The sequence below is a fragment of the Nicotiana tomentosiformis genome, chromosome 10 (genome assembly GCF_000390325.3).
Source record: "Nicotiana tomentosiformis chromosome 10, ASM39032v3, whole genome shotgun sequence".
Taxonomy (NCBI): Eukaryota; Viridiplantae; Streptophyta; class Magnoliopsida; order Solanales; family Solanaceae; genus Nicotiana; species Nicotiana tomentosiformis.
This window is the reverse complement of record NC_090821.1, coordinates 4,053,625-4,071,316: the sequence shown is the minus strand read 5'-3', so window position 1 is coordinate 4,071,316 and position 17,692 is coordinate 4,053,625. Positions and strand designations below refer to the sequence as shown.

The 17,692-nt window shown below is 41.9% G+C and overlaps 1 protein-coding gene across 1 annotated transcript; it reads right to left on the bottom strand.

Moving 5' to 3' along the window:
- Positions 1-10,305: 10,305 nt before the first annotated feature.
- Positions 10,306-11,019, bottom strand: LOC138899669 (uncharacterized). The gene has a single exon (XM_070186349.1). It carries the CDS (start codon positions 11,017-11,019, stop codon positions 10,306-10,308), a length of 714 nt encoding a protein of 237 aa, XP_070042450.1.
- Positions 11,020-17,692: the final 6,673 nt, after the last annotated feature.

Sequence of the window (17,692 nt, the reverse complement as noted above, 5' to 3'; positions counted from 1 at the left end):
TCTACCAAGATGTTTGATCTCATTCATATTGATTCATGGGACCTTATAAAACAGCCACCCATGATAGTTTCAAATATTTTCTTACCATTGTAAATGATTTTAGTAGTGGCACTTGGACCTACCTTTTAAGCACCAAAGGAAATGCCTTTACCATACTTAAATCTTTCATTTCTATGGAGGAAAGGCAGTTTAACACCAAAGTAAAAAAGGCCAAATCTGATAATGCATTGGAGCTTGATTCTAGCATTAGTGCAACTACCTACTTTCTTTCTAAATGAATTATTCATCAAACTAGTTGTGTGGCTACACCTCAACAAAATGGTGTGGTAGAGCGCAACCATAGAAATTTGTTAGAAGTATGTAGAGCCCTTCTATTTTAGTCCCACCTACTGATCGGGTCCAAGCCTACACTACTATTGAGTAGCGAGGGTGGTCGATGCAGTTTTAACCTAACTAGGTCGGGATCGAATCCATAGGTAGTTAATGTTTGGAATTAGGTTTATATATAAGCTAGATGCGGGTTTTGAATCTAATTATGCTTTCATAAGTTTGGGTTTGATTTTTACTTCTAACTTTACTCTAAAGATTGCAATAATTGAAACTAAGGACAATATTTTTGTTGTTGTTTTTCAAATGTTTAAAGAGACTAGGGTAGTGACTTCTACCTAGGTGGATATCTAACGGGTAGCAAAATCTAGGGCAAGCTTGATTAGTTGGAATTGTAATATAGCTATCACACCCGGATACTCACTCTATACCTCTCGGTAGTTTGAGTGATTTTGTCCAATTTGGCTTTCTCAAGTCCAAATGGGTATTTATGCAAATCAAGTGATATTAGCTCAAGTTGGGTATTACTATCTCTAGGTTTAACCCTTTAATTGGGGCTATCAATTTCTTGAGTTCACCCAAATTCCTTGTTCGCCTAGTTTTTCTAGACTTAGTCCCTCTTTCTCAAGTAGAGACTAAGTCATAAAGGCATGAATCAACGTTTGCAACCATTAATTCTTGAGTTCTGGCAAGAACTAGGCTAAATATCACTAACCCATTCACATTCAAGCCCTAAAATTAAATACCCATTAAATACCCACACTAGGGTTGGGTCACAACCCTAGTTATGGGCTTAGCTGCTCATCGAAATAATAAAATTAAAGATGAAATTAAGATAAAATCCATAATATTAATTTATGGAATGAAAATCTAATGTTAAAAAGTGAATCTAGTACAAAATTTATGAAAACAGAAAAGTCAACCGTCCCAGGTGCTCATACAAAACATAACATAACCTAAAAATGATAAAAAGTTCTATTTATACTAAGTTAAAAATATCTGACAAAAATACCCCTGCGGAGATTGTGCGGCTGCGTAATTCTGAGTATGGCCGCACTCTTGCTTTCCCGGACCGCAAAATTCTAAGTGCGGCCGCGCTCCAAATTATGCGGCCGCATAAAAATGATGCGGTCCGCACTTGCTTGAGTTTGGCTTGAAATCAACTCTCTGATTCTTCATCTTGCGGACCGCATAATTTCGATCACTGTCGCACAAGGGACTTCTGCGGCCGCACAGTTCTGGTGCGGTCCGCACTTTTCTCTTTTGCTCAAGTTATCAGCCTTCTGAATCTCAGTCATCGCGGTCCATGTAATTTCAATTGCGGCTGCACAGGGACTTTTGCGGCTGCACATTTCTGGTGCGGTCCGCGCTCATCATTTAGCCCAAAATCACACTCTCTGAATCTCCCTCTTGTGGATTGCATAATTATGATCGCGGCCGCATCATGGCTTTCGCGGCCGCACAATATTGGTGCGGTCCGCACTTCAGACCTCTTTACCCAGCCTTGATTTTTGTTCAACTTTTGACTCCTTTGTAATTAGATTTTGATTCCTTTGGCTCATTTTGAACAATTCTTGCAAGCATGCATATTTTATTAGTTTTCGGGAATACCTTCAAGCATTTTTGGCCTAAAACACAAGTAAAAGAGAGCAAATAATAGGTTAAAATCCCTACTTATCAACTTTTCCAAACTTAAGCTTTTACTTGTCCTCAAGCAAATAAGGTAATTCCCAACTCCACTAGAAAAAAAGGATATTTCAGATAGCCTAAGGTGAATCAATCATGCATCAATTAGGACTAACAATTACCCTCAACACAAATGAATTATCAACAACTCCATGTTTTGACCTTTTGAGCACCGTAGTTCTAATGTTATACTAGAGCATCAAGAGTTGACTTAATTCATCAAGGAAGCTCGCTCTATCACATAGGTCATTGTGGAACCCAAACTCCTCCTCCTCTACTCTCCATAAGCAAATCTCACTTTAGATTGTAACACTCAAAACAAGGATTGTGAAGAAGTGCGCCCATCTCTCTCAAAAGAATGTCACAAGTCCGGCTCTAAGTACCATAAGCTTGCCCCTTATGTAAATCACCACTAATGTACACTCACTCAACTTGAAATCATATAGGGCTTTTGCGGGAATGTAATGAAGGCTTTTGGAACAAGGTAGGACTTATCGGCATATGATGATTTTATCTTTCCTTAAGCACTCCATTTCCTCTTTTGGGCTCATACTTTCTTGACTCTTTGAGTCATCTTCTTCTTCCTTAGGGGAACTAGAGAGACGTAATGTCACTCTTTCTTGCTCATGATAATTATTTTTCTCCTTTTCTAATCACTCCATGCCTTTCATCATCGCTTTCTTTGAATCCCTTCAACTTTTTACTTTATTCACTTTCTTTTTGACATATTTCTTTTTGGCCTTTCTTACTTTTTCTTTGCATTCCCTTTTCTTCATTTTTTTTTTGTTCTTTGTACCTTTTATCACTTTCACATTACTCGTCTCTCCCCCAAACTTATGCTTTTGCCAATTGTATCAAGAATGCTAAGGAAAGATCGGGTGCCAAGAGAGGGTCATTATAAAACGGATAAAGGCTTGTAACATGGCTATTGAATGAAAAAGGGCTTCAGCTCAAAGGGGTTGACTAGGGATATCACATTGGTTGGCTACAGAAACTTTCAAGTTTCAATTTGGATCAAGGAGAGCCTACAATCATTTTTCAAGTCGAGCTACACTTAGAATTTTGCCTAGACAAACATTCAGGGCAAGTTCTAGACTAATTGGCACGAAACTTGGACTTGCAATTCAATACCTCACCTCTCAAGCTGCTGGATTGTTAAAGAGAATAGAGTCGAGGGCCCACAACAACCCTAGCTAAGATTGAAAATCACAAATGGCTCAAAGAAACCACTCGATGATTGTTTTAGTCAACACAAGAGTCTAAAGGTCACAACTAGAGCTATTCTTTACCAATCAACTTGTTTCTAACCATAAGGTCGAAGGTAAATATGTTAGTACCAAGTGAAGCCTGCTTGAGACACTTTTATTCATTACTATTATATATACAAAAACATAAAGAAAATGGACTCAATCCCTTAAGAAGGTTGTCACGCCATCCATCGTTGGGAAGAGCCACCCCATTCACACAACATTCACCATTGGAAAGAACTGTGGCATTAAGAAAACCAAAAGGCTTATTGTTCACATAAAACGTAAAAAGAAGCTAACAACTTAAAAAGAAGCTAGTAAAGTAAATAAGAAGCTATGCTACTAAGGAAAAACAATGAAATAAGTTATGAAGTAAACTACGAAAAGTAGACTGAATATGTACAAAATGAAAATGAAGTAAAGCGAATATATACATAATGGAAATGAATATATACATCGAATGGTAAGAATATATACATACCAAAAGTGAAAATAAATGTAAATAAAGATAAAGAAAAATAGTATAATAGTTATTACATACGAAATGTCATCAATCAAAATGGAACACCCCCCAAATGAAAAATAGCATTGTCCTCAATGCTCATAACAAATAAGAATAGGGAAAATGGGTAGAGAGTATAGAAAACTCCCTATGTGGTCTCTGTCTGTATCGGTTCCTAAACATGGACAGAGTCCTCAGCATGCATGGGCTTATCAGCACCCTCCGTATCCTCTAACTGGATCTCCACATCCTTTGACTGGGGGACTACGGAGTTGCTGAGCATGTGAATTAGTACCTCAGCAGTGTGTGAAGTGGCAGCCGACTCCTCAAACTGGCCGGCTGCTGCCTCTAATGCCTTGGGCACTGCTGCATGTGCTGCTGGGACTGTCTCCTCCATGAGCAGGTCCAGTGGAATATCACCAGCAGAAGCAATCTTCTCAACCTCTTTTCTCAACTTCTCTACCGACTCCTTAGATGCCTGAGTCTTCCGCATCTTCTTCACCTGCTTCCCCAAATCCTTGATAATCCTCCCATGTGTATCAAGAGTCTCTCAGATCTTCTTCTGGTCATCCAGATTCATCTTTGGTTGTGCAGAATCTTCTTCAAAGAGTCCTCCACTGATAGAGGTACCTGAAGCTCTGATGGGGCTGAAGACTGTGTTGCCACTGCACTAGATATGGCAGTCAGCTTTGTGGTAGCTGCCTGCATCCAGTTGTTGAGAATGGATAATTTCTGTGAAACCCGCAATGTAGTCTGAGGGTATTTAGAAGATGTGGGCACTAACAGTGGCACTGAGTGGGATAGTACGGAGGAAGGAGGAGGCATGGCAGCTGCTCCGGTAGAAGTACCAGCTGCTGTGGAGGGCTCAACAACTGACCCAGTGGCCACTACCCCTGGCTCTTTAGACTGGCCAGTAGAGGTAGTGGCTTTACCCTTGAATTTAGGGTTGTCCGCTCCCTAGAGGTGGTACCATGAGAAAGGCTTTTTAGCCTTCACCTCCACATCAAAATGTCTCGGCTCTAGCCCTTGTTCTTGGAAATACTCTGTGAGGAAGTTGGGGTAGGGATACAATCTTTCTTCTTTCTGGACTGCATTTGAGATGTTGTAGGATATCAAGTTTCCTACATTAATAGGATAGCCTCCCATGATGGAAGTTACTAATACTTCCCGGGGGAGTGGAAGGACATTCTCATGCTGGCACGGGTCAAGACGGCTACACACGAATGTTTGCCACCCTTTTGCTTCAAAGTTAAAGGTGGCTCTAACAATTTGAACTCCTATTGTGAGCCATGCAGGTGTTGTCCCCGAAATAGCTAGTATCTCAGCTAGCCATGGGTGAATTGCATCACCCAAGGCTAGTTTCTCCAGGTATTGCACTGCCTCGACCTCCTCAAACCCTACATATCTGTTCAGTGCGTGGCCATCAAACCAGATTTTCAAGTTTCGGACCTTCGTCACCTTTGTACCCTTTTTGATGTGGGCAACACTGGCATAGAATTCCTTGACGAGGTATTCATTGGCTTCTTGCAACCGGCCGGTGAACTATTTCCATCCTTTTCTCTCCATAAATTTCTTTAGGACATTCGGATTGTGCTGGCTTAGGTCTTTGGTTATGAATTGTCGCTCAAGAGTGAGCGACCTTTGGGGCCACCATTCCCAAAATTTTGCATACGCCTTCTCACTTACGAATCTATCAGCCCACATCTCTGGCTTCCTTGATCTAGCCAGACCTCCCACAATTGTGTCACCCCCTCTCCCGTCATACGGGACCTCATCATCATCATCTAAATTGATTTGGGTAGCTGTTGTGGCAGGTGTTGTAGCAGGTGGGGAAGATGGTTCAGATGGCTGACTACCTCCCTCTGAGCCATCAGAAGAACTAGATGAGGAGGTAGGTTCATTGAATAAATGGAGTCTATCGGGGAATTATTGTGATATTGCCCCCGGTTGTGGTTGTACAGAATCCCCCTCAAAAGTTTTCCGGGATGAGAGGTATTCACTGGTGTCTGAGGAGTCCGGAGGTGGTCAACTAAGAGTAGTCTTTTTGCCCATGACTTTTTGGACTGATAGTGGCATGTTAGGTTTTTCTCTACCCCAACCTCGAGAGGATTCTGCCCTCCATTTGGAAGTATCACCTCGACCACGAGAACGCACCATTGTCTGCAACACACAAGTAGTGAAAGTCAGTTAGAATTGGGGTTCAATATGTGTTATTGAATTACAGTTGAAAAGAAAGACACTGCTTCTCAGAACAGGACAGCGCGGACCACACAAAAGTGAGTGCGGCCGCGGGCTGCCCATCCAGGACCACACAAAAATGACTGTGTCCACATAATACCCATCGCGGACCACACAAAATTAAGTGTGGTCGCGGAGATCCCAGGTTCATACTACTGGTTCTCTGAAGTTACCTCAGCACGGACCGCATACGTTTGAGTGCAGCCGCAAAAACCCATTGCGGACCGCACAAAATTGAGTGCGGCCGCATAATCGATTTGTTGGATCTCTAAAGTTTAATTGTGCGGACCGCACAAAATTGAGTGCGGCTGCAAAAACCAACCGCGGACCACACAAAATTGAGTGCGGCCGCACAAACTTAGCAATGACAAGTGCCTTCATCCTAGGGTATCGCGGACCGCACAATTTTGTATGCGGCCGCATACCCTAGCACGAACCGCATAAAAATGTGTGTGGCTGCGAAATTCAAATCAGAGCGGCACTGAAGTATGATTAATACTAGGGTTTTCACTAATTAGGCATGATTTGTGGCAATTAAATAATAGAATCTACTAACCCCAACCCCCATTATGCATTCAAACACTACCCATATGCTTCTAAGCAAGAATTAAGCATCAATTTGACATTTTTGGCATGAATCTAACCCTAGATAAAAAGAAAACTAAATCAAAGAGAAAAGAAAAGAAAAAAGATGAAATTAATTCATTGAAATTAACATACCAGTAATGAAATGTAGTAGGAAATCAACACTTGATGAATATGGGATGAGATTGAAAACAAGAAAGAGTGTATTGTGCTTTAGTCTAGCTTGAGAGGTTAATGTGTGCAAAGTGTGAATAGTCGTCCTATTTATACTCTGACCATGTTGGGCCACCGAGTTACCTGAGTACAGCCGCACAATTTTGGTGCGGTCCGCACACTTTACCTTATCTAACTCAGCAGCTGATTTAGTGACGCGGTCCGCATAAAAATGGTTGCGGCCGCACAAACTGTGCGGTCCGCAAAATTTTGATCGCGGCCGCGAATCCTTAAGGGATTTTGTCTGGCCAAACTTCAGAAAGTTGGCATTTTCCATCTTTCAGCTATGAGACCACACACAAAATTGTCCGGCCGCGAAGGGCTTGTGCTGTCAGCATAATTCTGGCGTGGTTCGCATAATTTCACCACTTGGCCAATTTTTGTCTTGTCAATTTTCTGCACTGCACACCTGATTCCTGCATACACTTCACAACCAATTAGTCCAAAACAATGTCTAATCTAACAAGAAAATCAAAAGAAAGAAAAACACATGGGTTGCCTCCCAAGAAGCGCCTGATTTAATGTTGCGGCACGAAGCATGTTACCATGATTCATTTGAAATGGAGCAATGCCACAACGTGGCCATCATCAACCTTACCAAGGTAGTGCTTCATTCGGTGCGCATTGACTCTAAAGATATCACCATTCTTATTTTTCAAATCAAGATCACCAAAAGGAGTCACATGTACCACTTCAAAAGGACCACTCAACTTTGATTTAAGCTTTCCCAGAAACATCCGTAATCGAGAGTTGAATAAATGAACAAGGCACATTCTTTGAATTCTTTGTTCCGGATATACTTATCGTGTAGGTACATCATCTTTTCCTTATACAAGGACGAACTAGAGTAAGCATGGAACCGGAAATCATCAAGTTCATTCAGTTGCTCCACCCGAAGATTGGAAGCCACATCCTACTCAAGGTTTAATTTCTTCAACGCCCACATGGCCTTATGCTCTAATTCCACCGGAAGGTGACATGCTTTCCCAAACACCAACCGATACAGAGACATACCAATTGGAGTCTTGTTAGCTGTTCTATATGCCCAAAGAGCATCGTCAAGTTTCCTTGACCAATTAGTCCGATTTGCATTGACAGTCTTGGATAGAATACTCTTGATCTCCCTGTTGGAGACTTCAACCTGTCCGCTTGCCTGGGGGTGATAGGGGGTTGACACCTTGTGAGTGACACCATACTTGGAGAGTAAAATGTCAAAGGCTTTGTTGCAAAAATGTGAACCCCCATCACTAATGATGGCCCTTGGGGTGCCGAACCTTGTGAATATGTTTTTCTTCAAGAAAGCCACCACACTCCGTGCTTCATTGTTGGGCAAAGCCACAACTTCAACCCATTTGAAAACGCAATCCACAACAACAAAAATATATGTGTTCCCACACGAGCTCACAAATGGACCCATAAAGTCGATGCCCCACACATCGAAAATATCAATCTCGAGGATGGTGGTGAGAGGCATCTCATTTTTCTTATAGATCCCACCGGCCCTTTGGCAATCATCACAATGGTTAACGAGCTCACTAGCATCTTTGTACAAGGTAGGCTAATAGAATCCACAGCTTAGGACCTTTGTAGCAGTTCTCGCCCTACCATGGTGACCACCATAGGGCGAAGAATGGCAAGCTTCAAGAATACCCAATTGCTCGAACCACATCTCTGGATAACACCATCAGTGCAGATTTTGAGGAGATATGGCGCATCCCAATAGTAGTCCAGGAAGTCCCGTTTGAGCTTCTTCCTTTGGTTTGAGGAGAACTCATTAGGAACAATGCCACTCACCAGATAGTTGGCCACATCGGCAAACCATAGCATCTCAGTCATAGAAATGGAAAGGAGTTGTTCGTCAGGAAATGAATCATTGATCTCAAGGCCATCATATGGCCTCCCCTCCTTCTCCAATCAGGACAAGTGGTCCTCTACTTGATTCTCACTACCCTTTCGGTCTTGAATCTCTAGATCAAACTCTTTCAATAGAAGCACCCACCGTATCAACCTTTCCTTAGAGTCTTTGTTGCTCATCAAATAATGAAGTGCCGCATGGTCAGTGTGAACAATCAGCTTTGTACCCATTAGGTAGGGGCGGGACTTCTCCATAGCAAAGACAATGGCTAGGAGTTCTTTTTCGGTCACCGTATAGTTGACTTAGGCCTCGTTCATAGTCTTGATAGCATAGTAGACCGGATGAAAGATCTTATTAATTCGTTTCCCCAATACCGCACCAATCGCCATATCGCTTGCATCATACATGAGCTCAAATGGTAAGCTAAAATTTGGCGCGGTGATAATAGGAGTGGTAGTCGACTTATGCTTGAGTAGTTCAAATGCCTTAATACAATATTCATTGAAAAGGAACTTGGCATCTTTCTCCAAGAGTTTGCACAAGGGGTTTACCACCTTAGAAAAGTCCTTGATGAATCGGCTGTAAAACCCCGCATGACCTAGAAAGCTTCTCACTTCCTTTACGGAAGTAGGGGGAGGGAGTTTGGATATCACTTCAATTTTTGCTTTATGAACCTCAATACCATTCTTGGAAATTATGTGACCGAGGACAATGCCCTCCTTGACCATAAAGTGACACTTCTCCCAATTTAGCACCAAGTTAGTTTCTTCACAACGTGCCAATACCTTATCCAAGTTATCCAAGCACTTTTCAAAAGAATCCCCCACGACAGAGAAATTATCCATGAAAACCTCGAGAAAGTCCTCTACCATATCGGTGAAGATAAACATCATACACCACTGAAACGTTGCCGGTGCATTGCATAACCCGAATGGCATCCGCGAGAATGCGAAAGTGCCATATGGACAAGTGAAAGTGGTTTTCTCTTGGTCTTCAGGTGCAATAAGAATCTGGTTATATCCGGAATATCCATCCAAGAAGCAATAATAAGCACGTCCGGCTAACCTATCCAATATTTGATGAAGAAATGGAAGCGAAAAATGGTCTTTCCGCGTAACTTTGTTGAGCTTTATATAATCCATACACACTCTCCACCCGGTGACAATTCTTATGGGGATCAATTCATTTTTGTCATTTGTTATCACAGTCATGCCCCCTTTCTTTGGGACACATTGCACCGGCGAGGTCCACGAACTATCGAAAATGGGGTAAACCACCCCGGCATCCAACCCCTTGATGATCTCTTTCTTTACTACCTCTTGCATGGACTCATTCAATCGTCTTTGGTGTTCCATAGAGGGTTTGTAATCCTCTTCTAAAATAATTTTGTGCATGTAAAAGGCGGGGATTATACCCCGAATATCCGCCAATGTCCATCTTATTGCTTTCTTCCTCCTTTGAAGCACTGCAAGGGTGGCATCTACCTGCACGTTAGTTAAGCACGAGGAAAGAATAACAGGTAAAATGGAACAAGGGCCTAGAAACTCATACCTGAGGTGTGGAGGCAAAGGCTTTAACTCCAAGGTAGGAGGCTCCTCGATTGAGGGCTTTGTTGGTGGAGTCTTCCGGTTTTCGAGATCCAAGGAACGGTTTCAGGGCTTATAAGTATATGATCCCATTCCTTGCAAAGTGTTGACACATTCTAGAAAGCCTTCCTTCTCATCCTCATCATGATTCAACAATACAATGTCCAAAGTATCTTCTATATTTATCACAACACTTGTGTCATCAATAATTACTACGGTCACAAGATCCACGAACGAACACACTTCGTTGCTATTTGGATGCCTCATTGATTTACAAATATGGAACACCAGTTTTTCATCGCCCACCTGGAAGGTGAGCTCTCCAGATTCCACATCAACTAAAGCCTTCCCTGTAGCAAGGAAAGGTCTCCCCATAATGATTGGCACCTCGTAGTCAACCTCACAGTCTAGTATCATAAAATCTGCGGGAAGGATGAACTTGTTGACCCTAACTAACACATCATCAATAATCCCCAATGGCCTTTTCATTGTCCGATCCGCCATTTGCAACCTCATGGATGTGGGTCTTGGTTGCCCAATCCCCAATGTTTTGAACACAAAATAGGGCATCAAGTTAATGCTTGCCCCCAAATCACATAAAGCTTTAGCGAAATCGACACTCCCAATAGTGCACGGGATTGTGAAAGAACCGGGGTCTTCCAACTTTGGAGCCATAGAGTGCACCATAGCACTCACTTGATGTGTGATTTTGATCGTTTCATAATTCATTGATCTCTTCTTTGTTACCAAGTCCTTCACGAACTTGGCATATCCTGGCATTTGTTCTAAGGCTTCAACCAACGACACATTTATGGACAAATTTTTCATCATATCAATGAATTTCTTAAATTGATTCTCATTGTTTTGCTTTGCAAGTCTTTGAGGGTATGGATGAGGAGGCCTTGGCATTGGTACCTTAGCCTTTGGCACTACCGGTTCCGGTATGTCAGTCACGTGCTCCCTAGACGAGTTCACTTCTTCTTGCGTCTCCTCCACATTTTCATCAATATCAATCCTCGCTTCTTTATTAGCTTGAACATCATTGCTTGGATCACCATCATCTTGCATTAACACATCATCACCCACATGGCTTCTTTGGTTTAAGGTACAAGCAACTCCACCTCTCCCACTTCTTGTTGTCACGGCCATTGCATGCCCTGTATTCCCACCTTTCGGGTTCACCACCATATCACTAGGTAGTGCCCCATTTGGGCGAGTATTTAAAGCTTGAGAAATTTGGCCAAGTTGAACCTCCAAGTTGCGGATATAAGTGTTGTGGGAGGCTAATTGGGCATCGAAGTCGGCATTTTTCTCCATCATTTACTTAAACATGTTTTCAATCCGTCCCATTTCACTATTGGAAGAACTAGGACATTGTGACGGATATGGAGGCGGGTTGTTTGGTTGTTGATACATCGGGGGCCTCTGAAATCCCGACCCCTGATTTCCTTGATTGCTATTGTTCCAACCACCTTGATTAATGTTGTTTTCCCAAATGCTTTGATTGTTTCCACCCCAATTACCTTGATTATTTCTTCCCCAATTGCCTTGATTAACTTGATTACCCTAATTGCTTAAATTATTGTTGTTGCCACCACTCCAATTTCCTTGGTGGCCTTGGTTGTTTCAGTTTCCTTGGTTTCCTTGTGATCTCCATTGTTGTTAATTTGGAGCATTGCTTTTTTGACCTTGATAATTGTTGACATATTGAACCTCTTCATCTTGCTCATCATATGAATCATCTTGATTGTACCCACTATTACTTTGTTCAAATTGTTCCGGATGGTTTTGTACTTGTTGACCTCATTGTCGTCTCTTGTTTACCATCATGTTCACCCCTTCCATAGAATTCACCTGTTTTGACCCTTGAACCCGAGCCTTGGCCAATTGGTTCATGGTGGTTGTCAAATCCGCAATAGCTTGCCCATGATCATGTAGCTCCTTGTGTAGGTTAATATCATTTGGGTCACCCTGAAGAAAATTGGCTCTACTTTTCCACGCCGAAGAGGTGTCCTCCATCTCATCCAAGATTTCACAAGCTTCAGAATAAGGCGTGTTCATGAAGTTACCCCCATCGAGTTGATTTACCACACACTGATTTGTTGTGTTGATCCCTCTGTAGAAGGTCTGTTGGATTATGACCTCGGTCATATCATTGTTCGGGCATTCTTTGACCATGGTGCAATATCTTTCCCAAATCTCGTGCAATGGCTCATTGGGGTCTTGTTTGAAAGCTAAAATTTCATCCCTTAGTGTAGCCATGTTCCCCGAAGAGAAGAATTTGGCAATGAACTTCTCGGCCAACTCATCCCAAGTGTGGATGGAATGATTGGGCAATCTATCTAACCAGTCCAAAGCCTTTCCCCGTAGAGAAAAGGGAAACAACCTTAACCGCAGTGCATCCTCGATGACATTTGTTTGCTTGCTCCCCAAACAAGTATCGACGAAACCCTTGAGATGCTTGTAGGAATTTTGGTGTGGAGCTCCGGTGAAGAAACCCTGCTGCTCAAGCAGTGTAAGCATCACGTTGGTTATTTAGAAGTTGTTCGCCCTAATCCGGGGCGGGACTATTGCACTTGCATAGCCCTCGTTCGGCAACACCCGGTGTGCTGTTCTTGGTGGAGGTGGGGGAGGGTTTGGGACATTATCCTGAGGCGGTCGGCCTCGCCTATTTACTTGAGGCTCGGGATGAACCTTATTCATTTGATCATCATCTACCTCCTCTTCCAATGGTAAATTTCTGAGGGGCTCGTGGTTAAGGACCATTTTGTACCTAAACGCAATTCACAAACAAAATTAGTGACTCGGAAGGAAAGAAAGTCAAAACACACAAATATCTAGATATATAGATAAATCCGTTTAATTCCCCGCCAACGACGCCAAAATTTGATCGGGTCCAAGCCTACACTACTATTGAGTAGTGAGGGTGGTCGATGCAGTTTTAACCCAACTAGGTCAGGATCGAATCCACAGAGAGTTAATGTTTGGAATTAAGTTTATATCTAAGCTAGATGCGGGTTTTGAATCTAATTACACTCCCACAAGTTTGTTTTTGATTTCTACTTCTAACTTTACTCTAAAGATTGCAATAATTGAAACTAAGGACAATATTTTTGTTGTTGTTTTTCAAATATTTAAAGAGACTAGGGTAGTGACTTCTACCTAGGTGGATATCTAACGGGTAGCAAAATCTAGGGCAAGCTTGATTAGTTGGGATTGTAATATAGCTATCACACCCGGGTACTCACTCTATACCTCTCGGTTGTTTGAGTGATTTTTCCCAATTTGGCTTTCTCAAGTCCAAATGGGTATTCATGCAAATCAAGTGATATTAGCTCAAGTTGGGTATTACTATCTCTAGGTTTAACCCTTTAATTGGGTCTATCAATTTCTTGAGTTCACCCCAATTCCTTGTTAGCCTAGTTTTCCTAGACTTAGTCCCTCTTTCTCAAGCAGAGACTAAGTCATAAAGGCATGAATCAATATTTGCAACCATTAATTCTTGAGAACTAGGCTAAATATCACTAACCCATTCATATTCAAGCCCTAAAATGAAATACCCATTAAATACCTATACTAGGGTTGGGTCACAACCCTACTTATGGGTTTAGCTACTCATGGAAATAAAAGAAATTAAAGATGAAATGAAGATAAAATTCAAAATATTAATTTATGGAATGAAAATCTAATGTTAAGAAGTGAATCTAGTACAAAATTTCAGAAAACAGAAAAGTCAGCCGTCTTAGGTGCTCATACAAAACATAACATAACCTAAAACTGACAAAAAATTCTATTTATACTAAGCTGAAAATATCTGACAAAAATACCCCTAAGGAGGTTGTGCGGCCGCATAATTCTGAGTACGGCCGCACTCTTACTTTCGCGGCCGCATAATTCTAATGCGGTCCACGTTCTTCTCTTTTGCATCTGGGTTGAGCTGAACTTTCGCGGACCGCATAATTCTAAGTGCGGCCGTGCTGCAGATTATGCGGCTGCATAAAAGTGATGAGGTCCACACTTGCTTGAATTTGGCTTGAAATCAACTCTCTGATTCTTCATCTTGCGGACCGCATAATTTCGATCGCGGCTGCACAAGGGACTTCCGCGGCCGCAAAATTCTGGTGCGGTCCGCACTTCTCTCTTTTGCTCAAGTTGTCAGCTCTCTGAATCTCAGTCATCGCGGTCCACGTAATGTCAATTGATGCCGCAAAGGGACTTTTGTGGCTGCATATTTCTGGTGCGGTCCGCGCTCATCAGTTATCCCAAAATCACACTCTCCGAATCTCCCTCTTGCGGACCGCATAATTATGATAGTGGCCACATCATGGCTTTCGCGGCCGCACAATATTTGTGCGGTCCGCACTTCAGACCTCTTTGCCCAGCCTTGATTTTTGTTCAACTTTTGACTCCTTTGTGAGTAGATTTTGATTCCTTTGGCTCATTTTGAACAATTCCTGCAAGCATTCATATTTCATTAGTTTCCGGTAATACCTTCAAGCATATTTGGCCTAAAACACAAGGAAAAGAGAGCAAATAATAGGTTAAAATCCCTACTCTCAACTCCCCCAAACTTAAGCTTTTGCTTGTCCTCAAGCAAATAAGGTAATTTCCACCTCCACTAGAAAAAAGAATATTTCAGATGGCCTAAGGTGAATCAATCATGCATCAATTAGGACTAACAATTACCTCAACACAAATGAATTATCAACAACACCATGTTTTGACCTTTTGAGTACCATATTTCTAATATGACACTAGAGCATCAAGAGTTGACTTAATTCACCAACGAAGTTTGCTCTATCACATAGGTCCTTGTGGAACCAAACTCCTCCTGCTCTACTCTCCATGAGAAAATCTCACTTTAGAGTGTAACACTCAAAACAAGGATTGTAAAGAAGTGCGCCCATCTCTCTCAAAAGAATGTCACAAGTCCGGCTCTAAGTACCATAAGCTTGCCCCTTATGTAAATCACCACTAATGTACGCTCACTCAACTTGAAATCATATAGGGCTTTTGCGGGAATGTAATGAAGGCTTTTGGGACAAGGTAGGACTTATCGGCATATGATGATTTCATCTTTCCTTAAGCACTCCATTTCCTCTTTTGGGCTCATACTTTCTTGACTCTTTGAGTCATCTTCTTCTTCCTTAGGGGAACTAGAGAGACGTAATGTCATTCTTTCTTACTCATGATAATCATTTTTCTCCTTTTCTAATTACTCCATGCCTTTCATCATTACTTTCTTTGAATCCCTTCAACTTTTTACTTTATTCACTTTCTTTTTGACATATTTCTTTTTGGCCTTTCTTCCTTTTTCTTTGCATTCCCTTTTCTTCATTTCTTTTTTTTTTGTTCTTTGTACCTTTTATCATTTTCACATTCCTCATCTCTCCCCCAAACTTATGCTTTTGCCAATTGTATCAAGAATGCTAAGGAAAGATCGGGTGCCAAAAGAGGGCCATTATAAAATGGATAAAGGCTTGTAACATGGCTATTGAATGGAAAAGGACTTCAGATCAAATGGGTTGACTAGGGATATAACATTGGTAGGCTACAGAAGCTTTCAAGTTTCAAATTGGATCAAGGAGAGCCTACAATCATTTCTCAAGTCGAGCTACACTTAGAATTTTGCCTAGACAAACATTCAGGGCAAGTTCTAGACTTATTGGCACGAAACTTGGACTTGTAATTCAATACCTCACCTCTCAAGCTGCTGGATTGTTAAAGAGAATAGAGTCGAGGGCCCACAACAACCCTAGCTAAGATTGAAAATCACAAATGGCTCAAAGAAACCACTCAATGATTGTTTTAGTCAACACAAGAGTCTAAAGGTCACAACTAGAGCTATTCTTTGCCAATCAACTTGTTTCTAACCATAAGGTCGAAGGTAAATGTGTCAGTACCAAGTGAAGCCTTCTTGAGACGCTTTTATTCATTACTACAATATATACAAAAACATAAAGAAAACAGACTCAATCCCTTAAGAAGGTTGTCAAGCCATCCATCATTGGGAAGAGCCACCCGGTTCACATAACATCCACCTTTGAAAAGAACCGTGGCATTAAGAAAACCAAAAGGCTTATTGTTTACACAAAATGTAAAAAGAAGCTAAAAACTTAAAAAGAAGCTACTAAAGTAAATAAGATGCTATGTTACTAATGAAAAACAACGAAAGAAGTTATGAAGTAAACTACGGAAAGTAGACTGAATATGTACAAAATGAAAATGAAGTAAAGCGAATATATACATAATGGAAATGAATATATACATCGAATGGTAAGAATATATGCATACAAAAAGTGAAAATAAATATAAATAAAGATAAAGAAAAATAGTATAATGGTTATTACATACCAAATGTCATGAAATCAAAATGGACCACCCGCAAATGAAAAATAGCATTGTCCTCAATGCTCATAACAAATAAGAACAGGGAAAAGGGGTAGAGAGTATAGAAAACTCCCTATGTAGTCTCTGTCTGCATCGGGTCCTCAACATGGACAGGGTACTCATCATGCATGGGCTCATCAACACCCTCCGTATCCTCTAACTAGATCTCCACATCCTCTGACTGGGGGACTACGGGGTTGCTGAGCATCTGAATCAGCACCTCACCAGTGTGTGAAGTGGCAGCCGACTTCTCAGACTGGACGATTGCTGCCTTTGATGCCTCGGGCACTGCTGGGACTGTCTCCTCCATGAGCAGGTCCAGAGGAATATCACCAACAGAAGCAATCTTCTCAACCTCTTTGCTTAACTTCTCCACCGACTACTTAGATGCCTGAGTCTTCCGCATCTTCTTCACCTGCTTCTCCAAATTCTTGATAATCCTCACATGTGTATCAAGAGTCTCTCGGATCTTCTTTTGGTCGTCCAGAATCTTTTTTTGGTTGTCCAGAATCTTCTTCAAAGAGTCCTCCACTGATGGAGGTACCTGAAGCTCTGATGGGGCTGAAGTCTGTGCTGCCACTGCACTGGATATGACAGTCAGCTTTGTGGTAGCTGCATGCATCCAGTAGTTGAGAATAGATAGTGTCTGTGAAACTTGCAGTGCAGTCTGAGGGTAGGTAGAAGATGTGGGCACTGACAGTGACACTAAGAGGGATGGTCCGGAGGAAAGAGGAGGCATGGCAGCTGCTCCGGCAGAAGTACCGGCTGCTGTGGAGGGCTCGACAACTGACCCGATGGCCACTACCCCTGGCTCTTCAGACTGGCCAGTGGAGGTACCCTTAAGTTTAGGGTTGTCCGCTCCCTGGAGGTGGTACCATGAGAAAGGCTTTTTAGACTTCACCTCCACATCAAAATGTCTCGACTCTATCCCTTGGTCTTGGAAATACTCTGTGAGGAAGTTGGGGTAGGGATACGATTTTTCTTCTTTCTGGACTGCATTTGAGATGTTGTAGGATATCAAGTTTCCTACATTAATAGGATAGCCTGCCATGATGGAAGCTAC